Source organism: Apostichopus japonicus, chromosome 16 (genome assembly GCF_037975245.1).
Source record: "Apostichopus japonicus isolate 1M-3 chromosome 16, ASM3797524v1, whole genome shotgun sequence".
Taxonomy (NCBI): Eukaryota; Metazoa; Echinodermata; class Holothuroidea; order Aspidochirotida; family Stichopodidae; genus Apostichopus; species Apostichopus japonicus.
Window position 1 is genome coordinate 26,833,541 of NC_092576.1, and position 27,934 is coordinate 26,861,474.

The 27,934-nt window shown below is 36.5% G+C and overlaps 1 protein-coding gene and 2 long non-coding RNA genes across 7 annotated transcripts; 2 read left to right on the plus strand and 1 right to left on the minus strand.

Moving 5' to 3' along the window:
* LOC139982107 (uncharacterized) lies at nt 1-27,907 on the plus strand. 2 transcript variants are annotated; one of them, XR_011797981.1, is made up of 3 exons: nt 1-236; nt 26,280-26,400; nt 27,767-27,907. It is a non-coding gene; the product is annotated as an uncharacterized lncRNA (long non-coding RNA). The 2 variants fall into 2 exon arrangements; XR_011797982.1 differs by having other exon boundaries at nt 26,280-26,556; nt 27,767-27,894.
* Nucleotides 6,831-13,050, plus strand: LOC139982110 (uncharacterized). The gene is made up of 2 exons (XR_011797986.1): nt 6,831-8,446; nt 8,994-13,050. It is a non-coding gene; the product is annotated as an uncharacterized lncRNA (long non-coding RNA).
* On the minus strand, nt 10,294-27,934 carry LOC139982095 (uncharacterized). Of its 4 annotated transcripts, none has more exons than XM_071994633.1 (14): nt 27,802-27,934; nt 26,298-26,866; nt 25,700-25,792; nt 23,946-24,068; nt 23,382-23,456; nt 19,099-19,173; nt 18,571-18,633; nt 17,939-18,013; nt 17,411-17,473; nt 16,779-16,853; nt 16,088-16,150; nt 14,151-14,177; nt 13,432-13,629; nt 10,294-13,170 (listed from the first exon to the last, which is right to left on the minus strand). In XM_071994633.1, exons 1-14 carry the CDS (start codon nt 27,866-27,868, stop codon nt 13,066-13,068), a joined length of 1,671 nt encoding a protein of 556 aa, XP_071850734.1. In that variant the 5' UTR covers nt 27,869-27,934; the 3' UTR covers nt 10,294-13,065. The 4 variants fall into 4 exon arrangements, with proteins under 4 accessions (XP_071850734.1, XP_071850733.1, XP_071850736.1 ...); XM_071994632.1 differs by having other exon boundaries at nt 19,099-19,176; XM_071994635.1 differs by lacking the exon at nt 23,946-24,068.

Consider the following 27,934-nt stretch of genomic DNA (forward strand, 5'->3'; position numbering starts at 1 on the left):
AATAGGTAACAGTTACTCATTCGCGAATATCGAACGAGGAACGGGGAATAAGTATCTAACTTCACACCGGTCGCGTCGTTAGGGTCAATGCAATCACTCACGTAATTGAAACGGTAACTATTTAGCACATATTATCATGGCTAAATACTTCTAAGAGGCGTTGAACCTTCTTTTTATGGGCAATTTGACCATCCAGCCGTTGGAGAAGAAGATTCTGACGATGAAATTCTGATACGGTAAGCCGCATAGTTGCACACTATGTATTGTGTATGTAGCGCAATTGGTATATATAGACTTACCGTTACGCGTGGCTACCATTGTATTACAGAATACATTTGTTTGTTTGGAGGGGGGAAAATCAGTCATATTCCTCACATTCAAACATCAAATTATATTTTACTTATGAAATAACATGTCTTGAACTCATCAAACTATCAAACGTCCAGCAAATTTCATCAAAATAATTTCAAATGGGCAAAAAAAGTACATTGTTTGTATCATAACCTCATTTGCATATTTACATATCTAATTAGCTTAATTAAAAAAAAAAATTAAAAAATTAAAACCTCATTTCAATACCTATCTGTCAATACTAGGGTCCCTATTGATAAAAATGAAAAGATTTTAAGTAATTACAATGTGTAAATATTTTCCCCCAGGGGACAATGATATGGGGGGGGACATGGTACACAAGGAGGACATACACTGGTAACCAACCACCTCATGTCTTTAAGAAACAAGCCCTAGAAAGAGTTACAACGCTGTTCACTTTCATTTCCAGACTTCCTCAACGGACTATGAATGTTCAAGCTTCCACAGCCTTTGGGTCGAAATATAGCAATTATATGATAAATGTACCTAAATATAGAGGAATAAACAGCAGAACAGAGGAGACGTACACAGATTTACCATAATTTCACTATTCGAGACAATAAAACATAACTTAAAAAAGGGGAAACTCGATATGATACTTAATTAGTTAAACTTAGAATAAACAACCTTATAGACGACAAAAAGCATGTAGTAACAACTTGAATGATTTCCTTAATAGTTATATCAAATGTAGTAGCAATATGACCATTACAATCCATTGTCAAAGCTACATAAGAGTAGGCATTCATACAGCACACAGTAGAGTCATACGTGTCTGTACTGAATTACCATCGATGGATTTCAGAATTGTTTGAGTTCAATGTCATCCAGGGTACAAGTTAAGCTACGTGTTACAAGTTTTTCTCATCCTTCGCCGAATGGAGCGACACGCGAAATGTTTGTTAATGTTATGCTAAGATAGACGAGCGTTTTCTAAAATTTAACAAACTTGTCTACTTCAATTAGGTTTAATTGGGTTTAAGAGGGTTTAAGAGGGTCAGTCAAATCCTTAATGCAGGATGTAGACAAATAAGACACGATATTCTAAGTCAGAAAGTCAAAGCTTCCATTATTACGAAGAACGAAATAATATCATATTTCCTGCTTCGTGAATCTTTCACCAAGCCGCAGGTTTGACATCAACGGCTATGTAGTTTATCAGTCGATTTATTAATTAATTTATTAATCAATTAGTGCTTATGTTTTAAATTTCAATACGATAATAATCTAGCTTGGTTTTATGTAAATGCCCTTCTCAATCTCATCTCACTTTTTAGCTTTAAAATTGTAGATTTTTTAGTCAATCTGTTTTATCGCTTTACGCTTCACCAGTACTTTTAATAGTTTTTTTCGATCTCATATTCCTGTCTATTTCTGTAGATGGTATATGTATTTACTGTTTTTTCTATTTAATGTTTTCTGGCATTGAATTTTCTAGATTGTTTGTAAAGCGCACAGATGCATCGCGCGTAGTGCGCTATATAAGATTTGATTTACATAAAATTACATTACATTACACTACATCTCGTCAGATTACCACTAGAAATTAATAAGAAGCTCTACATTTGTTGTGTGTATACTTATGCATATATACAGACGGTAACGATTGAAGTGCTATTTAAGTGTGACGCCTTCGAGAGGAATTTTGTTTGCGGAACATTGAGCATTTCAATCAATGAGCGACAGTCATCCACCAGTTACTTTTATAGACAGTGGCATCTCTGGGTTATATAAAATACTTTTGATCCTATTTGTTTCATAGCAGACGCGTAGCCAGGAAATTGCCTAGGGAGGGGCGAAATTGTATATTCGGCATTGCAAACTATCTAAGCGTAGCGCCACCATAATTGGCGTGAAGCGTATACAAGAAAATTTTGGCTGAAAATGCCACCCGGATCACTGGAAATGGCACTTCCCAGGCCTTGTAAGTTGCATCTTAGCATTTTCTCTTTGGAAAATACTAGTGATATTATAAAAACATTATTTAAAAAAAAAATATGCCCAAGGGGGGGGCGGCGGATGCCCCCTTCGCTCCCCCCTTGGCTGCGCGCCTGTTTCATAGATGGCTTGACCATACACGAAATATATAATGAAAATAACTGTGTCGCAGATATTACCAGCTTTATTATCTGTTTGGAGGTATGAAGTAAAAAGAAGATGAAAGTCTTTATGGTCTTCTTAAACTTAACTTTATAACCCCCAGATATTAATATTATCATATTTCATATATTTATTAAGAATTAATGAAGTACTTTCTGTTGCTTTTGATAAAACGTCTATATGATACACACATACATTCAACTAACTACACTGCCCAAAAAAATCTAAGGAGATGTCTTAGTTTGATATAACATTGTACCAGTGCTGGGGCCGAGTGGATAAAGGCGGTGGCATTAGAATCGATGATGCTTAGCAATCGGGAGGTTCCGGGTTATAGTATATACGGTGGGTTTTTCATCCCAGAGCAATCTATGGTTTTCCCATCTGAAATGACATTTCTAAATTGAAAAAGATTCCAAATTTGAGTTAAAATGTTGAATTGGAAGCCACCCGACGTATAAGATGTAATCCATAAGCCTTTTCGGGTTTCTCCCACATTTGTGGTCGCTTAAGCGTCGTAAAATAGTAGTAATTTTTAACAACGACAGGAAGATTAGTACATTTTTCAAAAATACCTTGGATGTACCTTTAAGTGTTCCTTGGGTTGGGAAATTTCTATCATACTGCTTCGATACAGTCAAAATATAATTGGTTGAAAGTTATCAACATTGTACTGTTGACATATTTGTTGTTAATGTCTGTTTACTCAACCACTTTTTTGAACGAGCTATCAATGTTGATCGAGTTTCCTTGAAAATCGAAGCACCTCTAGATGCAAAATGATGCAATCGATGAACAGATTAATACTAACATTATACTGTTTATGTTTCTAGTTAATAATTATTTTATTGATGTAAAGGACAGGATGACTATGATGAAGATGTAAATTATTGCAATGGCATGCAGACAAATATCAGCCCTTTTTTTCTTCTTCTCGAGAGAGTGATATGGCTGTATTGATATACATCTATATATGTGTACATCTATTGATATAAGGGTTTCAGTTTCTAGTCCTGGCCGGATCAAAACATTTTGTTCATCGCTATACACTAGATCGTTATTGCCTGTCTTCACCTATAGGTTTATTATTATGGTCGACCTGCGAGGTGACTTGTAAATATAAGTATGTTGCAATTTACGGCTGCACTCTATGAGAAGTCCCTAAGGGGCACTTAGAGGCACTGCATAACCGATAATAACCAGCTGTTAGCTATTCTAAGGTAGTGAGAATAGCCATTTATTTGTCTAGGTTTATACTTAAGTCTTGTATTGTCGAATTTTTTAAACGGAAATAAATTACTTATACCCCTTTTTAATATTTTCAAAAACTCAAATATATTGTGCAAGTAAACATATTTTACTACACATATGGTTCTTTCTTCATAATGATCCCTTTTATCTATCAACATTTGATGTAATACATACAACGCAATTTGGTGCTCCAAATGAGATTTTGTTCTCATTTGGAAATGAAAAAGGGGTATTCTGACTTGCGGACCGGGGGGAGGGCGCGGAATGATACTTCCGCCCCCATATTTTTCACTGGGGGGGGTGGGCTGGCGCCCCTAGCCCCCGGTTCCCACGCCCTTGCAACGCAGCAACTTTGTAGTACACGTTGGCGCTATTTTCTACTTATCTTGCAATTCACTTTATTGAAATATTCGGTTCCTTACCGCCAAACAAAATGTATAACACTTAAATATTGCATACCACGGACCACTGTTGACGTGAATACGCATGAAGGGTTCCCACTTTCGCAATGACTATTATTGTAAAAAAACAATTCAGCCTTAATTGCTTTTCGTTGACATTGGATGGCAACTTTATGCCCTCTTGTATATTACTCTGGATATGATTCTACATACAAAATGACGGTGTTATAGTCTGATGATAATGATACCGTTTTTCGTAGAACCTGGGTCTAGTTCTTCCTTTATGAAATAAACAAACAAATCACGAAGTATCTATCTATCCCTCCTGAATATTGTGTTATTTAGAGGAGCACATAATTTTATTCCATTGAAAATGATATTTGGTATGCTTTATGCGATTTCCTTTGTAGTGTACTTGAAATTATTTTTCATTGATGAAACTCGCATGGAACGTTTTCAGGGTGACGACATAATGAGAATGCAAACCCACGAACCTCGCAACGAACCTTGTACTTGTAGCAGGAAAACAATTGAAAGTGTGGACCGTCCGACATGGTGTTGTAGGATCAACAGACTGGTGGTATGGGTGGAGTGTTTGATATCGGAATGTTTGTTGTTGTGGTTTTGCTATTTTTCTGGGGATCGTTTCAGCTTGCCGCAGAGCTTGAAAAGCATTCTTGAAACGATGTCTTTGTTCATTTGGATACAACCCTATGTTAATAATGAGAAGTTTCAAGGTGAACAGTGATTATTATTCTATCAATTTAGTACTACTCCGCGTGATCCAAGTTGGTGAAATAATCACTGTTCACCTTAAAACTTCTCATTATATTCAGATAACCCAAAGGATGGTACATCTGTGTTGTGTAAATTGATTACAAATCACTGTGCACTTATATTCTATATATCATAACATTATTTTTTTACCGCAAAACTTGTTTAAAGTAAAAAAGGCAATAATATCAATAATAAAAAATCCAGAATCAAAGTAGCTTCTGTAAAGAATACTGACTTAATTTGATAGTCGACAGTTGAAGCTTGTTTCTGTTATTACGAGTTGGTTTCTTCGATTTATTGTAGCTAGTGTGTGTGTTCGTTTGTGTGTAACAATATTCATGTTTCTTGTGTGCACACTATGTGTTGTGCGGAAAATAGGTACCCCTACAAAATTATCAAATCGGCGTTCCATATAAATTACAAGCACCTAAATGCACACTAAATGTGTACATGCGTGCCTATGTAGGAACGTACGTTCACAGGCGCTTGCTGTATCTGTCAATTGAGCTGTTCGTCTCATGTGTTCTCGGTCTCCTTTATGTAGGTGAGTTTACATGAATAATTTAATGTTAAATACCAAAACTTCAACCAGTTGTATTAAAACACCTCTAGTTTGATTTGATAAGTCTTGGTTGATGATGTTAAGGCAATCGATGGGATTATACAAGATTAAAATGTTGGCCGTGGCTATTCTTACGACTAGTTGTAACAATTATTTATAAACTATTCTTACAACAAAGGCGAATTCAAGCGCAGTAGAGTAAATAAAGCAACTGCGCATGTAGTAGGGGTAACCCTAACCCTAACTTTAACCCTAAACCCCAATCCTAACCCTAACACTAACCCTAACCGGAAATTATTGTTACTCCTGGTCTTAAAAAACAGTTCTCCTGTCATAAAAATAGCAACTGCGCATGCGTAGTCTGAAATTATTCTTACGAACAGTTGTAAGAATAGCCACTTTGTAAAATGTTACCACTCGTGCAACGATGTCACAGAATATTACGTATAATATTGTATGTTATAGGTCAGCGAGTAGCACTAGTTTGTCGTTAAATGCGTCAACTAAGGTTCGTATGTTACAGGACTTGTTATCTTTGGTAATATAAACAGTCAATAAGGCTTTGTAATTTAAGTAGGGTAATTAGTGTAATAAAATGTTGATCACGTAGAGGTAATGCAGTAAATTTGTACTATTAAGCTAGGCTCACTGTTTTTTTTACTGTCTAGCGTAGGCACAGACCTATCGTGTAATAAGTCACAGCGTGGGTATTGTTCTTGAGCATACTTGAAGGGTGCCACCGATTTTGTCGCATAAACAGGGGGTTCCCCTAGATCAATATTCCAGGATCAATGTTGCAGTGTTAATTGTGTTTTAAACTGGAAATAAGTTAAATTACTGACAGTTGATCAAAAAGTTGCTTGCTATGTCTGCCAATTAAGCTGTTAGCCTCATATGTTCTTGGTCTCCTTTCTGCAGCCCTAAAGAGAACCACCCATGAAGCAGCCCTAACCCATGGGACCCGGGGGTAACATATGAACCAAAACTATCACTGCCAAACGGCATAACGGATCTCAAAACATATGTCTGCATATGATACTTAAGCAAGAAATTACAGACCCGCAGTCTCAACAAAGCCCCCGCACCATCACTCCGAAACTAGTTTCCCAGAAATGGCCAAAATTCGTACCAACCAGACAACGCAAATCACCCCACTGCTACAAAACCCCCACCCCACAAAAGAGCCGCTCCCCCACAAAAAAGAACGCCATACCCATGAATCCACAGACATCCTATACCCATCTATCAACCCTGCACCCATGTATGGGCCCGATCAGTAATAGTTATGTAGTCCAAGGATATCTTCATCAGACTGAGTTATAACTAATCGCTACTTGGGTTATGTCTCGCATAAACTCGCTTACCTTCCTTTAGACCGCTATTCCCATTAAAAGTACCTACAAAACCTTGATTGAGCGAAAGTAAACAATTTTTCCTGATCCCACACAAGAATTACCGAAATTGTTCTTGAAACACGGACAAAGATGCCTGCATTTAGTGACACCACTGCAGCGTAGAAAACACCCCATTTCCTGTACAGTGTGTCTATGTGGGTCTCCTGTTATGACTTAAAAGCAAGTTCCTGATACTCCACCGTAGCCTAAAAAATGTAGGGTCCAAACGCTGACAAAACAATGCATCGATGAATCATTCGAAACGCGTCGTCACAGGTGCCTCTATTTTGGTAGGAATGTCATGAAGTTCCTCTTTTTCTTTCCATTCATCGAAGTTTTCAATTGTTTGCAACTGATTATATACATAAATACCTCGCACGTCTGGCCCATTTTGGTTTTTTGTGGATTGTCTTTGCTTGTGCCGAGTTCGCATGGATAAACAGCAGCAAAGGCGAAGTAATAACTGAGTGGTAATGTCAGAGGTGAATTACACAGCCTTATACCACTACTTCAAACAAATTATAATATAAGCTAAACTGCATGGCCGCTACTATATGAAAGCTTAACTCATACAATTAATTGATATTATCTATTGCATTCGGAGTCAAAATGTTGCAGCAAGAATGTTAATCCACAGAGACTGTAATTAGCCTGTGAAACCTATCAACCAGGTTGTTAGTATGGTACTCTCAGTTGTATTTGCTCAGCATGGTTTTTATTGTGAAAGAGAGACACTGTTGGGGAGGGGGAGGGGGTAGTAATAGCTGCATATGATACGTAGTGAGAAACGGCGTGATTACCAAATTAGGCACTGGCTTCAGGAAGTTAAAGCACGTTTCTCCATTTCTTGTACACAAAAAAAAACATGATAATAGTAAACACAGTTAAAATATTGCACTCAATGCTACTTCAAAGTATGCAACTGAATTATAAAGCAACGCCATGTCGGATCTTCAAATGAATCGAGGACATTATCCTAGCCACACCAACTTCCAAGGTTGACTAACCGCTCGCATCCTTTCGTTCTCTCCGCCAATCCCTATGTCAGTGGTAAATGATTGAGCAACATCTGAAGGACGAATGAGGTAATGGTGTAGGAATAAGTTTATGTTAATCACAGTAGTAACTAGAAACAATGTATTGCACTGTTTCCATTGTTTTATCTATTCAAACGTTCATGAGTTCTGGCTTGGAAATGGCCTATGGCTATCAGTATGTTTGCTGCGTCAAGGCACTCCACCAGTTAACCACCCTCTGAAAATGTAAACTTTCCGTTGCTTGCAAGTGAAGTTTTTTTCTTGTCGCTACAAAATGCAGACAGTCATGAAACGTGATACCTTGTTTTCTTTTAATCTACACCTGAGATGCCCATCGCTGCTATGTACACTGTGTTGTGGGTATTGACCGTAGCTGTATGTATTGACTGTACAATAGTGTCTAATTACCGACGGTACCAAGCTGTGTGTGTATTTTCTGGGAACGAAGGTGGTGTTACACCTCGTTGGAAAGTAGGTCAGAAAACCGGCATGAGACGTTTCTTTGTGCATGCACGAGTCTTCACACCCTGTAAATGTTCTAATGGAATTTACGTATGTATTAGATTAACTATATTGGCACAAGAATCAGTGTTGTCTCAATTTTGTTCTACTCCTAGGATACATTACTGTCGTGTTCATTTGAAACAACTTGAATAAAACTTACTTGAAGGAATTAAATGCGATATAGTTTTTACGGGGGAAATTTGCCAGTTGGCAGGCGCAGTCCTGGAGGCGGTGAATTGTGACATTCACCTTCAGGTTGAAGGCGATTTTCGCCGTTTATCTAGGACTGCCTTTGTTGGACGCTGGTGTGCTGGGGAGGGGTGTTTCGTTTCGCTGCGTGCTGGTCGTCCTTTTGTGGTTTATTGAATGTTTGGGTGGGTGGTTGGGGGTTTGTCTCTGCAGGTCGGTGGGCGTAATTACTTTTTTTGGCTCGCTTGACTTAAGGTTTGTTTGTTAGAATGGGATGGTTGGGTAGTGCCGTTTGGTCGTGACGTTTTGGATCCCGCAGGGCGGATCACGTATAAAAGCATTTGAAACATCCATTCTATTCTGCGTCAGTTTCATCTCTTTTTTCCCCGTTTTGTCTGTCCTTCAGGTTTCCCTTGTCGTGTTTGTGATGTTTACACGAAGGATTAAGTGAGATTTGGGTAGATTCGTGACGAGGTTTATTCGGTGATATATAGGTTAGATGTCCATCTCAAGATAGCTGCTTTTTGTTTACAAATTGACAGTGACAGGAGAATACAAGCTCATTCATACGGTTATCATTTGATACAATCAAAGACATTACAGTGTTTTCTCGCTAAATTTATTTGACTGTCAAATTCTTATTTTCGGGTCCCTTCCTTCTATATAGCATACATGGCCACGGACATCTAAACCCACTTGTACAACGCAGGCTAACTTCATTGATGATTAATTCATGAATGATTGCACATGCTTTTCAACTACAAATGAGATTTCTATCGTGTTGCTATAATCTGAGAGCTTTCACTTGTCTAAGGATGTGGGAGACGGTTTTGTGAAAATTCAATTCAACGTTGGCACATTGCGCCACCGTAAGGCTATGGATAGTATTGCGTGTGTCAAATTGTCTAATGTTATATATTTTTTTGGACCGATCCGATAAAGACAAAGGCTAAAGAGCGGTCAAAAATGAAAAATCGACAATTCATGGAGTTAATTGTCTACGATCCATTACGACAAATGTGATAGTCACTCGAGAGTTTAAGGGGTCACAACTGGAAACCTTGTTTCCGTGATACTCCCGGAAGAATCGTGGTGAAAGTTACATGCTAATTTGTACTTCGTTTCGAGATATTAATAGGTGAAATTGTCACAGTTTGTGAGGAAACAGGTGTGATGTCATTGTCATAGTTCTACACTGACAGCAAATTATTTCATCTTTCCTTATTTTCTTTTCACTTTATTGTTTAACATTTTCCCTTAGGGAATGTTCATGTAAGAACACATCCGATGACTGTACTGCATTCCCATATGTTGTTGATATATACATATTTTGTAGAAAATTGGATGATGATTTAGAAGAAGATAAAACAAACTTGTCAATGTGCAGCTTTAATATCACACCTGTTAGAGTTCAGCTTTGGTACTAAATATTTCAACTTCAATTCTTGTTCAATCGTAAACTATACTTAACTAAATTAACCTTAACTTAAACTTAAAAAATATAAAGAAAGTTTCCCTGATTGTCCTTCTAGAAGCTGTCTTTGCTTTTCTGATCTTATCCTGATTGCTTGAGGTCAAACCACAAAATTTAAATTTTCGATTATGACATAATTATCTGATCAATTAAATTCGATTTACTGTTCAATGAGCAAAATTGTCAAGGCTAGCAATGCACATGATGAATTGACACGCAATTTTGAAAAAAGTGCTTTATTTGGAAACAATTTTATTTCTGTGTTATGGACGTTATCTTATTTTTCCTTTCATTTCCCCCAAAGTTCAAAGTCCAAACTGCCACACTTGGTCTCTTTCTTTGAACATTACAATAACATCAATAAAAATGCTGAATCATTAAATCAATGCATTTAAATGTTGTCTTGTCAAAAGAATCAGATATTAAACGATAATAATAAAAGATACATACAAAGCGTTAATATATGGTAATAGCCATACCCTTTACAATCACCAAGACTGAAATGTTCAGCAGTCTTCAATATTAAAACAAAGTCCACTTTACTTTTTAACTCACATAGGTGACATGATTGAAACGTAGAGTGAAGTTATTGTGGCATAAGGTAAAATGTCATGAAGTTCACAAGCCTTCAGTCTGTCCCACCGCACAATGGATTCACTGGGGACATCTTTGTTTCTATTACTTGAAAAAGTTTCAAGACTACCCACCTTACTTGCCTTTTTATTGTTAAAGCAAGAAAAAATGTGTAAATGTGGAGATATTTAATGATTATTTTCGGACTTTGATCACAAATGACCTTTGACTCCCTTAGATAGTATTATTGCACCCTAGAAAAGAGAATTTCATATTGGGTATCAAGTTTAAGCGAGCTTTACTTTTGCCATTATCGTATTTACAATGTTTCAGAACTTGACACTTGTTAAGAGAAAAGGTTTGTCCTTCCTGTGAGTTGCGATATAATAAAGAAGCATAATGAGTTCAATGTACAGTTAAGTATTCTCATCCAATGTGCTAAAGTTAGGAGGTGCCAGGTTTCAGGTTTCTTAAAATTTTCGAAAACTCAATTAATACAATTTAATAATACAATTAATACAACATAATAATACAATTAATACAATATACTGTAGATATATAAACAGACACACAGACAGACATATAGATAGATAGTTAACTACAGCATAGCTATTTCTCGCTGTTGAGTAAGTCTTCGAAACATGTATCACATTAACAAAATTTATGATAATATATACGATAACCAAGGGTATGTATCAAGTCTTCAGAAGTTGGGGTCTTTTATTGTGGTGCTTAAGGAACATATAACATGTGGAGATATTTAATGATTATTTTCGGACTTTGATCACAAATGACCTTTGACTCCCTTAGATAGTATTATTGCACCCTAGAAAAGAGAATTTCATATTGGGTATCAAGTTTAAGCGAGCTTTACTTTTGCCATTATCGTATTTACAATGTTTCAGAACTTGACACTTGTTAAGAGAAAAGGTTTGTCCTTCCTGTGAGTTGCGATATAATAAAGAAGCATAATGAGTTCAATGTACAGTTAAGTATTCTCATCCAATGTGCTAAAGTTAGGAGGTTTCTTGGTTGGAGATTTGATGAAAGTAGCGGAAATTATTGCAACGAATAAACATTGTCCAGCCGTTGAGATGAATTAAAGCTATTTGAGAATGTGACTTTCGGCATATCTTACTTATGAAAAGGTGTTGCGATTTATACCCCTATACTCCATAAATACCATTAAAAGTTTTAGAGTGTTGAGAAAATGTAGAGTGTGAAAGCAAGATACTATGCCCCAAGTTCATATCAAAGTGAAGCAACAATCCTATTATCAAATTGTTGTTGGAAAGTAAACATATCCGAGTGGAATTTCACAAGCTATTTTTGGCTACTCGTTCTTCCCCTGAAAAGAACCGAATTTCAACACCAAGGCATTCCCTGCTAATATTGTACATGCAGTTTGCTTACAAAGGCTTTAAAGTCCTATTCAATACAACGAATTAACTGAACCGTTAACTGTACTTGCCTTCAAGTTCACGGCTTTATTGTTGAACTCGATGCTGGGCATTCATTGACAATGCAACTTGTCACTTCAATTGATTCTGTACTCGTTGGCGTATTTCAGTATTGTCACACTCCCGTGTGGGCGTGTATTACTTCTTAGGGGCATTAATAATCATGTAATATACAAGTTATCGTTCTCGAGCTGATATACCCTTTTACTCAGTATTTATACTGTTGTTCTCGCAAACAAGTCTTATCAGAAGTAAAGTGTAACATTAGCAATTCCGAGAACTTTCAGGTTTCTTAAAATTTTCGAAAACTCAATTAATACAATTTAATAATACAATTAATACAACATAATAATACAATTAATACAATATAGATATATAAACAGACACACAGACAGACATATAGAGAGATAGTTAACTACAGCATAGCTATTTCTCGCTGTTGAGTAAGTCTTCGAAACATGTATCACATTAACAAAATTTATGATAATATATACGATAACCAAGGGTATGTATCAAGTCTTCAGAAGTTGGGGTCTTTTATTGTGGTGCTTAAGGAACATATAATAATGTTTTCAGTTCCCAAACAATTTCAGAAAAGGTACCATGCATTCGAGAGAAATGTTAATCAGTATAGTCGTAAACCACCACGGTATTGAACAAGGTATCGTGTGGTTACCATAGTAAATAAAACACTGCCGTGAACGTTTTGCTCTGTACGCTACGATGACGGCATGGGTGGACGTGCGATCTCAGATACACTGGACACTAGTTTACGTAAAAGTGCCACATAGCTCTGACCTTCAATTACACTAATTCACAGTTCCGCAAACGGGTCCCTATCTCGTAATCCGTAGGTATCTTGGTAGGGTATTTACATTGAAACGTTTTTTAATCACCTTTACAACGTTTAAGTTCAGTTTGCTTTTATGTAACAAAACAGGAATATCACATATGGCGACTGCCCACCTCACTCAAGCTTCGCTCTGTGCATCGTCAATTCTTAACATTTCAAGCATGTCTGTTAACAGCAAAGTTGATTCTTCTAGATGGAGCTTCAACAATGCATCAACGAGTACCTTCAACGAAAAAAAAATTAGTGAAATCATATGAAAGCAAATAAACCAATGTTACTTTTAAAAGTAACAACATTGAACATCATATTTAACGAAATAATTCTGTAAAGTGTTTTCGCATGGGAGAGAGGATTAAAAGGCTTTATGATTTCTCAGCTTAAAATAGGTTTGTGCAACCATTTCCTCCATTTGATTTCTAATATAATATACATTGCAGTTGTTCCATGCGTAAACAAATGGAATTCTGTAATCCATTGAACATACCCCGACAGTTGCGTTTCTTCCATTTCTCTCATGCCAAAGATCCAACAGTTTTGCCGTTTTATCGATAACGTTGTCGTCTCTCGTTTCGATCTGAAGTCGCAGGTTTTTTGGAACTTTTAGAAGTTTGCCAAACTCATCCCGTTTTTCATCCACCAAGTGCTCTGCTATGCATTGGTGTAAAGCTGGCGTTGTGACGCACTGTAAAAGTGGTTAAGAATTGATGTCCTACTTTTAGTCTCCCACTTTTAATAGAAGAGTTCCAAGTGAACCGATCTGTGATATTAGTACGTCGTTTGTAGATTACAAGGAGTCACACAGTACTTTATTTGATAGCCTAGCGATGCTACAGCGTATATAACCCAATATCTGGTAAATTTTCTTTGTGCACAAATTCTTCTTCCCGAGATTGAGTCACAGAACCTGTCTAATCCCCGCCCCCCCCCTCCAAATGCAGTTTCCTGTTTTGGGTGACAAGATTGGTTCAAACTAAGTGACGGAATTAACATAATCAAATGTCACAAATATTGCATACAAGCAATAAGAATAATTTATATCAATTGGTCAGAAGGATCTGGTTCGTAATGTTTAAGAACTTCCACCAATTGTATTCTGTAGAGTATTACCTTATAAACGGCTTCACATTGACAAAATACCAAGGAACATTTTTAAGGTCTGTAGCAACTTGGAGTGAGACTAAAATTATGTTCATACATACTCACGTATTCATATAGAACGACTTGGGATTGCTGAGGAAAACAATTCACAGACTTAATTAATGAAATTGCTCTTAAGAAATATATAAACTGACAGGGTTTTAGTCAATGATATGAATGTTGTAATCTATCTGAAGGTTCAGCATGTTTTAAAAAGTAGTTGGTATTTGTACTTTTTTAAGAAGCTACTTTTCTGCTATTACTTCACGCACTGAAAATTGGCTCTCGAGAAGACGATATTGTTTAACTGTGATATCTCACAAACTATACTTTGCATTGTGTTAGATTAGATTAACTGAGATATTGAGCGATATTTAGACAAATGATTTGGTTTACACAAACTATGGTTTCATGAAGCAAGTATGAATAGTAGGTAATTAAAATCAAAAAGGTGGTTAGGTTCGTTCCCCCGTTAATGTAATTGTGCCAGAATTGTGTGAGATATTAAGCGGTATTTAGACAAATGGACACTTGGATTAAACAAACTTGTTACTTTGTCGAGCAAAGATTTCCTTCCAGTCAAATCATGAGAAACTCTTTAAACACCAACTACAGTGTATGGAGACAATTTTTGTTGTTGGAATTTTCCATTAATTTTGAAGTTAACATACCCATAATCATCTTCGAAAACCTACTATAACCCCCTCAAAAAACGACCACGAAAATGGACATTTTGGGTTATCATGTGACATGTACCGCTGGAATGTCTAAAAACAGAGATTGACCCAAAGGAGCCTCTGGTCACCGTGTGACGTCTTCTTTGGTGTACCGCGCAAATCAAACGCTGAAATAGGTACCGTTCATACACAGATAGCGAACAATTGTACTGTATTTGACTTCCAATTTCGAGCGTTTGAAAAGCTGTTAGCTTAAAGGAGCATTTTGCGACCTTTTCTATGATTATTCTCAACCTCACTGACTCCACTTTGCCATAACGACATACAAAAGCAGCTTATCTTTTTTAATCTTACTTCAAATGGTGGCATAATAGACAAAAAATTTACAACTTTGTTTTTCTCCAAGATATTTTACGTTGGGATCCCAATAAACCTAGCCCATAATACGAATATTTAAACACTACGAACGTCATTGACCAATACGTAATATAACACCATGCTTGATTTGTGTACAGTCTATATGGCAGTTGTACCAGGGAGTTCCATAACAACTCCCTGGTTGTACCAACGCAAGGTCTTGAATCCATTTTTACAATTTGATCGCAAGATACCGCAAATTGAACAGAAGAATAGACCTAAAAGATGCCTCATGCGTGATATGTCACGGGAGATGGTTTACGTTGCTGTCAACAAATAACCCCCAAAACACTAAACCCGAATCGACCAGGGTATAACACATACATGACTTAGCTTCAGCTGAACATAGACTTACTCGTTTTAATAGTAATATAAAGTAATATCGTTGATGTGTTTGGCAGCTCAGGTATACAAGTATACAACTATTGTTGTGAGTGCGGTGTAGCAAAGATGACGTCACATTATCACCTGATGTCTTAGGAATGTTTTAGGAATGTCTGAAATAGGTTTCCAAAAAAGATGACTTCTCTACCCATTTTTCACGCATTTAACGTCCGAAATTGGTAAAGTTAATTACAGCAATGCAATTGGAGTGAGCTAAGGATTACATACATGCAAAATGGTGGGATTTTATGTTCATCACAAAGTCTCCATAGTTGACCTTTGTATATATTTCTTTCTTAGTTAAATTACCCAAAAAATTGGAGAATTTCTGCAGAAGTAGGGAATGTACCCATAAAGATGGTAAAGATAATCGTTACTGTGTTAGGTCTTTCACCCCACTCCAGTCCCACATCATGTATTAAAATCAGGAATATTTTTTTACGGCTGAACGAAAACTACTTTACATAACAATTCAGTTTAGAGAGGACATCCTCATAATATTCGTATTCCATGACTATATCTTACCAGACTTTCGACTTCTCCATCTTCGGCATTCCCACTAGGTTGATGGTCATCTTCTTCCACTATCTGAGTGTGTAAATTTTATTAGGATGTGTTAAATGGTGAGGAATATCATTTCAACCAATGAGCGACAGTCATCCATTAATTATAGTTTTATACACGGTGGCATCTCTGGGTTATATAAAATACTTTCGATCCTATTCGTTTCCAAGTCGGCTTGATAAATATACGAAATACATAAGTAAATTAAATGCATTGTAACGAATTCTTCAAATACATTCAATTTGGTTTTCTGTATAGAAACGTGAAGTAAAAAGGAGATTTTACTCCATAACTCCCAGATATTAACATTATGATAATCCATTTATTTTTGAAGAGTTAATGCAGTATTTTTCGTTGCTTTTGAGAAATCGTCGATACGACACACTAAACATTTAACTAACTACTGCAAGAATTTTTTTTTTTAAACATAGAATGAATTGTTCTTTCCGCGACAAAATCTAATGAGATGTCATAGTTTGATATATATGAATATTAATTTGAGCAACACCAGGAAGATTTGTTACATGTTTCATAAAGTGACACAAAAAGCCCTTTTGTAAATTACAAACATCATGTATTCCAACATATAGCCTATCCTTATTTGTAACTGATATCAATTGAAAAAGGAAAACGATTAGCAGAAATTCCCTACCTCTTGGTAGGGGTCGTCTGTGTAATGGATTGGTTCATACGAAGTGCTCCTTTTGGGTAGGAGAGGTTTTTCATTCTGCTTACAATAAGAAAAGATATTATTGAAAGTTATCAACATTGTACTGTTAATGTGCTTGTTTCTTAAGTATGTTCTCACAGCAACTTATTTTACATGATTAAAAAAACACATTCATTTGACGAGCAAGGTAAAATTATTATGATGTGTGGAACATCGAGGAATAGCAATTCAATCAATGAGCGACAGTCATCCAGCAAGAAAATCGTACCCATCAAATGGGTCAAGACAGACCGGTACTGTGTTTCCAAACAGAACACACACGAGCACACCCACATTTTGATATGTTCATCGAAAAGTCTCCATATTTGACCTTTAAATATATTTCTTAGTTAAATTACCCAAAAATCTCGAGAATTTTTTCACAAGAAGGGGAACGTTCCCACAAAGTGGGTAAAGATAAACCGTTACTGTGTTGGGTCTTTCACCTCACTCCCACATCATATATTAAAATCAGGAATATTTTTTTTTACGGCTGAACGAAAACTACATTACATTAACAATTACATTTAAAGAGGACATCCTCATAATATCCGTATTCCATGACTATATCTTACCAGACTTTCGACTTCTCCATCTTCGGCTTTCCCACTAGGTTGATTGTCAACTTCTTCTACTAACTGTGTGTGTAAATTTATAATGATGTGTGGAACAGTGAGGAATAGCATTTCAATCAATGAGCGACAGTCATCTACCAGTTAGTTTTATACACGGTGGCATCTCTTGGTTATGTAAAATACTTTCGATCCTATTCGTTTCCAAGTAGGCTTAATAAATATACGAAATACATATGTAAATTAAATGCATGGTAACGAATTCTTCAAAGTACATTCAATTTGATTTTCTGTATAGAAATGTGAAGTAAAAAGGAGATTTAACTTCATAACCCCCATATATTAACATTATGATATTCCATTTATTTATTAAGAATTAATGCAGTATTTTCCGTTGCTTTAGAACTATTGCACGAAATATTTTTTAAACAACGAATGAATGTTCTTTCCGCGACAAAATCTGATGAGATGTCATAGTTTGATATATATATGAATATTAATTTGAGCAACACCCTTTGTCACAAAGTTTACCGTGATGTAGGGGTCTTCTGTGTAATGGATTGGTTCATACGAAGTGCTCCTTTTGGGTAGGAGAGGTTTTTCATTCTGCTTACAATAAGAAAAGATATTATTGAAAGTTATCAACATTGTACTGTTAATGTGCTTGTTTCTTAAGTATGTTCTCACAGCAACTTATTTTACATGATTAAAAAAACACATTCATTTGACGAGCAAGGTAAAATTATTATGATGTGTGGAACATCGAGGAATAGCAATTCAATCAATGAGCGACAGTCATCCAGCAAGAAAATCGTACCCATCAAATGGGTCAAGACAGACCGGTACTGTGTTTCCAAACAGAACACACACGAGCACACCCACATTTTGATATGTTCATCGAAAAGTCTCCATATTTGACCTTTAAATATATTTCTTAGTTAAATTACCCAAAAATCTCGAGAATTTTTTCACAAGAAGGGGAACGTTCCCACAAAGTGGGTAAAGATAAACCGTTACTGTGTTGGGTCTTTCACCTCACTCCCACATCATATATTAAAATCAGGAATATTTTTTTTTACGGCTGAACGAAAACTACATTACATTAACAATTACATTTAAAGAGGACATCCTCATAATATCCGTATTCCATGACTATATCTTACCAGACTTTCGACTTCTCCATCTTCGGCTTTCCCACTAGGTTGATTGTCAACTTCTTCTACTAACTGTGTGTGTAAATTTATAATGATGTGTGGAACAGTGAGGAATAGCATTTCAATCAATGAGCGACAGTCATCTACCAGTTAGTTTTATACACGGTGGCATCTCTGGGTTATGTAAAATACTTTCGATCCTATTCGTTTCCAAGTAGGCTTAATAAATATACGAAATACATATGTAAATTAAATGCATGGTAACGAATTCTTCAAAGTACATTCAATTTGATTTTCTGTATAGAAATGTGAAGTAAAAAGGAGATTTAACTTCATAACCCCCATATATTAACATTATGATATTCCATTTATTTATTAAGAATTAATGCAGTATTTTCCGTTGCTTTAGAACTACTGCACGAAATATTTTTTAAACAACGAATGAATGTTCTTTCCGCGACAAAATCTGATGAGATGTCATAGTTTGATATATATATGAATATTAATTTGAGCAACACCCTTTGTCACAAAGTTTACCGTGATGTAGGGGTCTTCTGTGTAATGGATTGGTTCATACGAAGTGCTCCTTTTGGGTAGGAGAGGTTTTTCATTCTGCTTACAATAAGAAAAGATATTATTGAAAGTTATCAACATTGTACTGTTAATGTGCTTGTTTCTTAAGTATGTTCTCACAGCAACTTATTTTACATGATTAAAAAAACACATTCATTTGACGAGCAAGGTAAAATTATTATGATGTGTGGAACATCGAGGAATAGCAATTCAATCAATGAGCGACAGTCATCCAGCAGGCATCAAATGGGTCAAGACAGACCGGTAAAAACACACACGCGCATACCCACATTGTGATTTTAATTATTTATTGAGAACTAATTCAGTATTTTCCGTTGCTTATGCTAATTTGTCGATATGATACACACCTAATTTAACTAAGATTTGATAACAATTATCAAAAACCGACACAAAATTACTTACAACATGCATGATTATAAATGTCCACATTTGTCATTGAGATTAATTGTAAAAGATAAGAAAAACGATTAGCGAAAATGCCCTACCTCGGTAGGAGTGTTTTCTGTGGAATCCAAATTTTTTGAAAGTTTCTTTTTGAAAGTTATTAATATTGTACTTTTGATATAATTGTTTTTAAAGTTTGTTCTCAGCCATCTTTAAAATTTAAATCACTTTTAAATGGAAAATAATGTAGAACAGATACGATCAGAGAATAAAAATAACACTAACAGTATACTACATTAGTTTCTTGTTAATAATTAGTTAAATATATATATATATATATATATATATATGTGTGTGTGTGTGTATTAAGGGCCGGATGAATGTAATGAGGTGAACTTATTGAGAGGCAAGAAAATATGAATCGTGTTTTCTTTCTCTCGAGAGAAAACGCTGCATCGGTATACGTTTACGGTAACACAACGTTGGAGCATAATGGTAGTGAAATGGAAACACAATTGATTAACGATCTGAGCATTGCAAGTTCTATTCCTGGTCAGATCATGTTTTGTCTATTGGTAAAGCACTAGATCGTCATTGCTCCTCTTCTGCGAGGTAACCAGTGAATATAAGTTCTGTGCCTTATACAAAGTTTCAAGCTATGGGAAGTTCCCAAGATCTGCTGGTGCACTGAAGTGCCCCGGGAATTGTATGTGCGTGAGATTGCACAAGTAAACATACCAGTTGTCAACCGTTCTAAATTCGTAAGAGAAGCTATGTATTAATGTTTGTAGGTATACGTTAAGTTTTCAAAGGAAATTTACTTACACTTCTTTGTAACATTTTCTAAAACTCTACATGATTTGAAATGTTTCCAATAACTTGTGTGATTAGTAAACAGTGTTCACCACATTTAAGTTTCTTTCTTCACGATGAGCCATTTTATAACATTTAATGCAACATACACGACGCAATACTTTGTAGTATATGCGTTGACGGTATTCAATACCTATCTTGCAATCCATTACGGACCATTTGAAATGCTATGGAAATACACATTGTTCACTAAGACATTACTGTTGACCTGAATTGGCATGAAGGGGATGCCCCATCTTCGCACCAGCCAGTATTGCAAAATATAAGTCTTTATTGCTTGGCATGAGCACTGAAGCGGCAACGTATGCCTTTGTTGTTGTTCATTGCTCTATTTGAGTTTTTTTATTTTCACTTATTGTTCACAATCCTTTGGCAAGTGAAAACCTTACAGTGTTATAGTTTGATGATAACGATGCCGTTGTTCGTAGGACTTGGGCCTTTAACTAGTTCTTCATTTTAGAAATACAAATACAAATCACGAAGTATCTATCACACCTTAATACCATGCTATTAGAGGAACATGGAGTTTCAGTTAACTGAAAATGATATAATTGATAAAATATCCTTTGTAGTGTACTTGTAGAAAGACAGTGAACCATAGCAACAGATGACCACACATTCCAAACATATTATAGTACTTATGAGTGTCAATGAACTCTTAAAGCCGCCATTGCAAATGTCTTTCTGTCTGGTGCTCTGCTTTACGGCAGGTCTACTCATGGGTTTGTCAGTCTTAAGTTGAAACGATCTTGGGAAAGCCCTTTCATCTTATGATAGCTCCTGCCCCCTAGTTTAAATCATCCAACAATGGATTTTTGCTTCGTCCTGCGCTCTACCCATATATATGTCCCACCCAAGTCTAAACCTTAATTATATTCCTATCCTCTTCGACTTAGCATTTCTTCATTGCTCTTATGATGTCTCCGGTTTGCTTTAATCGTCTTTCTCCAGACACACAGTTTTAATTGTCTACGGCTTGGAACCATACAGCACCACACTCTAATTCTAATTCATATCCCTTCTTTCATCAGACTCAAGGCAAGTTTGCTCATTAGTACAATTCTTTCTTACGTAACGGACTCTTTGTCCATAGCAATGCTACTTGTACTTTTCTTATTGCAATCTCAATCCTTAGTTTAACCTAGTATATACATACGGTATATTGTGCAAATTTCCCGAATGGCTTAAGCATCTATAGCAAGTTACAGGTTATGATTCCTTAATAGTGGCTAAATGTCCGTTAACGTGCATGATATTTCAGGACTTTTGTTATGTATAGATGTATCCAGAGCCTGGCTCCAGATTACCTTACTGATTATACAATTCTACTGAGAGATAGCCGTTCGTACAGAACTAGATCTAGCTGTTCTAATAATATTTTACTTGCTCCTATTATATCTGGGAATGGTAAAAGGACTTTTAAATTTTCTGGAGGCAGGTCGTGGAGCAGTCTTCCCCTTCATTTGAAATGCTTGCCAAAGGTTAATATTTTTAAACGCAATATGACAACTTATATATTTTGTTTACATGTCTGACATTTGCTTGTCTATCCTTTTGCCGTCCTTTCTGTGCTTTTGGATGTTTACCGTTTTTCTACTTACTGCATACTATTGTTTAGGTCATTTGTATTGAGGGGCTCTTCTGGTAAGCAGTGCTCCTGCACTGAGCAGGACTACCCTCATTAAAGATGACAATAAAAAAATAAATAATAAAAAAAAACCATATGTGATAATGCAATTGCCATTTACGCGACGGCATGTAGAGTGACACTGCGTTTGCATAGTCATTATACGAAAGAAAATATTCGGAGCATTTTTTTTTTATCCCAAATTTGTTTCAACAAAGAAAACTAGTTTTGTAACCCCAATATTTTTTGTGGAGACGTCCGTCGGAGCATATAGAGACGTCCGTCGGAGCATATAGATACGTCCGTCGGAGCATATAGATACGTCCGTCGGAACGCGGAGACGTCCGTCGGAACGCGGAGACGTCCGTCGGAACGCGGAGACGTCCGTCGGAACGCGGAGACGTCCGTCGGAACGCGGAGACGTCCGTCGGAACGCGGAGACGTCCGTCGGAACGCGGAGACGTCCGTCGGAACGCGGAGACGTCCGTCGGAACGCGGAGACGTCCGTCGGAACGCGGAGACGTCCGTCGGAACGCGGAGACGTCCGTCGGAGCATATAGAGACGTCCGTCGGAACATATAGAGACGTCCGTCGGAACATATAGACGTCCGTCGGAACATATAGAGACGTACGTCGGAACATAGAGACGTACGTTGGAACATAGAGACGTACGTCGGAACATAGGGAAGCACGTCTGAAAATAGAGAAGTCTGAACATAGAGATGTAACCATACCCACCGGCGTCCGGCGCTGCCTGTTTTGTTATATACCAGTTGGCAGGCAATCCTGGAGTCGGTGAAGTGTGAAATTGGCCTTCAGATTGAAGGCGATTTTCACACAGGTTGAAGGCGATTTTCTGCCGTTTATCTGGGGCCGCCTTTTTGGGGCGCTGGTTTGTCTCTGCTGGTCGGTGGGCGTTTTTACATTTTTGGCTGTCTTGACTTGAGTTTTCTTTGTCAGAGTGGGCTGGTTGGGTAGTACCGTCTGGCCGTGACGTTTTGGATCCCGTAGGGCGGGTCAAGTAAAAAGTACATTGCACGTTGAAGGTGTGTATTATATGTTCCAAGAAGCCACACAGCTTTACGGATATTCGCTGTACATAGATATACATTAGCGTCCGGGATTGACAGCTCAAGATGTCCGTCAACGGGATTGAGAAAAAGCGACTCGCCCATTGAGGCAGCTTGATATGGTATTAATAGAACTAACTAAAGTGACAAATGGAACATGTTTATATTTGGATAGAAGATATAGTGTAGTATATAGCAATGTCGATATATTATGGGGGGAAAAAAACCCTTTGCGTGTGACATATACCTTGCATCCCTGGAATTTATCTTACCGGATTTTCCCCCTGTTCCGTTCTCTCAATAAATACCGGTTCTTCGTAACCAACTTCGGTTCCAGGGGTTTCAGACTGTGGATGCAGAATTGCTATAAAAAGTATGTCTATGCGGCAATAGTTATACATGATCTAACGACGAAATATTCTGAAAATAAGTACACATTCTCCAAACATAGAAATCACATCTCAAGTTCACTTGCCAGTTATAATGCATTATTCATGAATCCTAACAGAAAATAACCCCCCTCCCCCCCAAAAAAAAAATCCCATTATAGACACACTTTAAGGGCAGGACGTTTCTGAACTAAAATATGCAACACGTCATGTCGATAGATACTTAAAGAACGGTTACATTTCTTACATCACAGTGGCAAATGCGCAAATGGAAGGAGGTGGGGCATTACATCTTCAGTCGAGGGTTAAAAGTTTAAAATTAGAACGCTGCTCCTGACCCATGAGGCACTTCCACTGAGCTTCACGCCGCTAGCTAAATTAACTGGTGAGATCTAGAATCCCCCCTCCACACCCACACAATCTGTTGCATGCACATAAGCAACATACCAGCCCTTCAACCGTTCCCATAGGCCTGTCATATCCGGAATCATCGTTTCCTTGGTTGTCATCCCTTTCCCATGCGATATATACATCGTCTTCGCTCCATTCGTGATCATCTTTGTCTTCTGTCTGTGGTTATAGAAGTAGTAAATTACTGGTGTAGATCGTGTAAGTAATACGTCTGTATTATCATACCAAATATATATATTATTATCATACCAAATATATATTTAACTTACATTGAATTATTGGAAGTTAGCCTGGTAAAATTGTATTGGTTCACTCGATATATATTATAAACGATTTCTTCATTTAGGCATGTTTCTAGAGAGAATTGTGAATAGATGATATAATATCATGTCGGAAGCCAGAGAAAATGTCCTCGATTTAGTCGATGGTATGGCAGATGTTGTTTCTAAATGCTTTAGTTACTTTAGTCTTCTTGTTGATGTATCCGTGCAATATTTGCTAAGCGGACAGTGATATTCTATTTGTTTCACAATGCAACTGTATTTTAGAAATATGATTTCCTAAATGCAAAAATCCTTTAAATGTAATGAATTAAACATATTTTGTGAACAGTGCCATTATAACAACACTGACTTTTTTGTTGCCAGAATTACACAAATGTGCATAATTCATTCATAGAAAGAGAAAAATGCTGCCAGATATTTGTTTGGACGGAGGTAGAAGACAGTAAATAGCAATAATGTTCAGCAACGAACTTGAGCCATGGGAATACCCCTTTTCACAGAAAGAGAACCTGCCGATTTGCTAAACAGGAAAGGGATGCTTGCCATGTACCAAATTAGTTCGCAATATACAGTACCGTCAATGTAAATATTCATAACAATGGGAGCAAAAAATTAATCGTTCAAATTTTTGTAAAACTCATCTAAGATTACAATACTTTAAATTACTGTCGATCAATTTAAAATATCTTGAGCAAGGTATATCCGCCGTTTTGTGTCGGCAAGGGTCTATAGTGTGATGCCTGAACCTACATAAGTGATAGAGGAAACACATGGTGTATCATAAATCACTGAAACCGCAATTTACCATACAGTAAGTAGTTGTGAGTTCATACATCGCCAAGGTCAACTGATGGTATAACTGATTTGTGGGCAGATCACATGGATATTAAGAAGTGAAGACCTTAACAATTCAAATTTTTCCAAAACAGTATCTTGTCTTCACTTCATATGAGGGATAGTTACAAATATGCTGCTAGACCATATAAATAATATCGGTGTTATTTTGGTTTAGCTTAATAAAGCTTTATTAAGGTTTAGCTCAGATGAGAAGTTGGTGAACATCAACTCGTAAATACGAAATCTCAAGAACCATGAATGTGACACTGTGCAAGTCCATGACCCACTGATCTTCCCTATCGTTTTGGTATAGAACATGTAGAACATGCATACAGAAGAGTGGACAGCACTTGAAGCCGAAAAAATAAATTCCAAATTTCTCAAAAACAGTAACTTTTCTTCAACACGAAATCTCATGTTATATGATATATATATATATATAGAAATATATAAATATATATATAAATATATTTATATATATAATATATGTATGTATATAAAATATATATGTGTATATAATATATGTGTATATAACATATATCTGTATGATATATACATGTTTGATCTATATGAGATATATGTAACATATATATATATATATACTTATGATATATATGAGATATATATAACATATGTATGAATAGAAACATGGTTAACTAGATTGCCTACCCTTTCCGTCAAGTTTAGACTCGCATAATATGCTTCTTCTCTCTTCTTTTCCAACGGTTGAACTTCGAGGTAAAGGTCCTCTTCGTTTCCATTCTTAAAACAAAATATATCCTAGATCAGCTTTTTGTCCTCATGGAAAGTATAAAGTTTTCTCGATGTGCCTTCCACATATTCTTCTTTAACTAGCTTAGTCTGTATCACTAATAATGTGAAATTTACTCTAAATTTAATAAGAGTTTTGGGTTATAACGTGTCTGTTACTTATAGGACATACACAAGTAACAGACGCCTGTAAGCAGACAACGGAAATATCCGAAAACCTTTAAACCACGTAACTGGCAGAGTATTTTCAACAATTCTAAACGTGATTTGATTACTTCTAACTATGAAATTTCGCCTCTGTGATATGATTATTCACCACACAAGAAAATGAACGGAAACACATGTAACGATAAGACGAATAAAACAACGCTATCAATAAGATCTAGTAAGACTTAATACATATTCATGTATTATTTTTTGATGACTAATTCCAATCTAAATCATTTCAACTTCAAACACGCCCCGTTTCTACTTTCAGAATGAATTATTCACCTACCTTTGTATGTCCTTCCGTTTCGCGATATGAGTCCAGAAGAACAGGTTGGCCATCCATTCCTTTCCATCCGAACAACTCTCCGGTTGATTTGAACAACTGGCAGGTATGATTATTATAGACGGATTTCATCTTTATCACCATTCCGTCTCTGAGAATTAATCGAGGCTTTGTAAGATAACTCACAACGTTAGATGGGAAAACCTCTACGTTGTTTGTTTGTGTAATCCCCACAACATGATGTCCATGGATGTTTACCAAGGTGAGAATTATGTCACCTTTATGTAATGTTACCTTTTCTTTCGGTTCAGACCAGTCTGTCTTAGCTACCGCATACCTGAGTGTCATTCCAGCACCTTCAAGACCTTTGTGGTCACATAAATCAAACATTGCGCTAGGACATTCTTTCCGAAACCGTACATCTTTAAGTACAGCTACAGCCCCGTCTGTTTGCCTAAAAACGACAAAAACTCGTTTGCTTTTCAGTAAAATAGTTAACTTGTCTGTGCTTTTAATTTGAGATACTTCTCCCTCGTCTTTAAAATACACGGCTTTACTTAAATACTCCGACCCTAAAGAGAGAGAAAGAGGTAGAGAAAGAGGCGGAGAGAGAGACAGAAACGAGCTTCTGAAATTAAAGGTTTCATGTCGGTTTGCTTTGCAAACAGTCAAGAGATAACAGTTTATTTATTATGAAATATGATAGGAAAAAAGACAACATAATTGAATGCGTATGCTCATGATATGATTTAATGGACATAATATTTTCTACTTGACGATGTCAATGGATACTATTTGTTCCCTCATTTGTACTAAAATTTCCTTCTGATCTGCTAGAGATCTGAAGAGACTTAAATTAGGTATATGTCTTGTCTGATTGTCCTCAGTTAGTGATAACATCATAGCGGTAGGAGTGATTACATGTGCCGGAATCTACAACTCAATAGGTCGTTTGTTTCAAATATATAGCGTAAAATCAACACTTAGCTCACTTGGCGGAAGCTTTGGTGTAACCACAATATAGTTAGGAAGTAAACATCATGTCGACACAGCAGCATAAGCTAGAAGTATTATTCAGCCGAAAATACCAGCAAAGAGGAATTAACACTGAAAATATTATGGACGATGCAGGAGAAAACTAATAAAAAAAACAATTAACACACTGTATGCAACCTAAATAGACCAAATCAAGCGGTCGAGGGATTGGGGAACACGTAAAACGCTCCTCCCTGTGTTTTAGCTAAACTGAGAATTGAACCTTCACTGGTCAGGAAATAAATACTGTAAGAAAGAGAGCCAAAGATGGGGTTTAACACAAGGTATAAAGACATACAAAAGGACGTACACAAACAGACATACATTTTGTTCTAAAGAGTGTAAAACAGGATGATGGGAGAGAAACAGAAATAAAACAAATTCCAGCTAATTAAAAACCTAAAATTCTCATAATAATATTTCCCATCTACTTGCAGGTTATTATGATGTACAAGCTTATGATACTCCTTACTTGACCACGGGATTTGTCTTGCGTTCTTCGATTTTGTGGAACGGATATTACCCCCTCCGGCTGCCATATTTTCCAGATGACGTTTCACACGAACGAATAGCACAGTACTGCAATAACGCTGAAATGAAGGGAC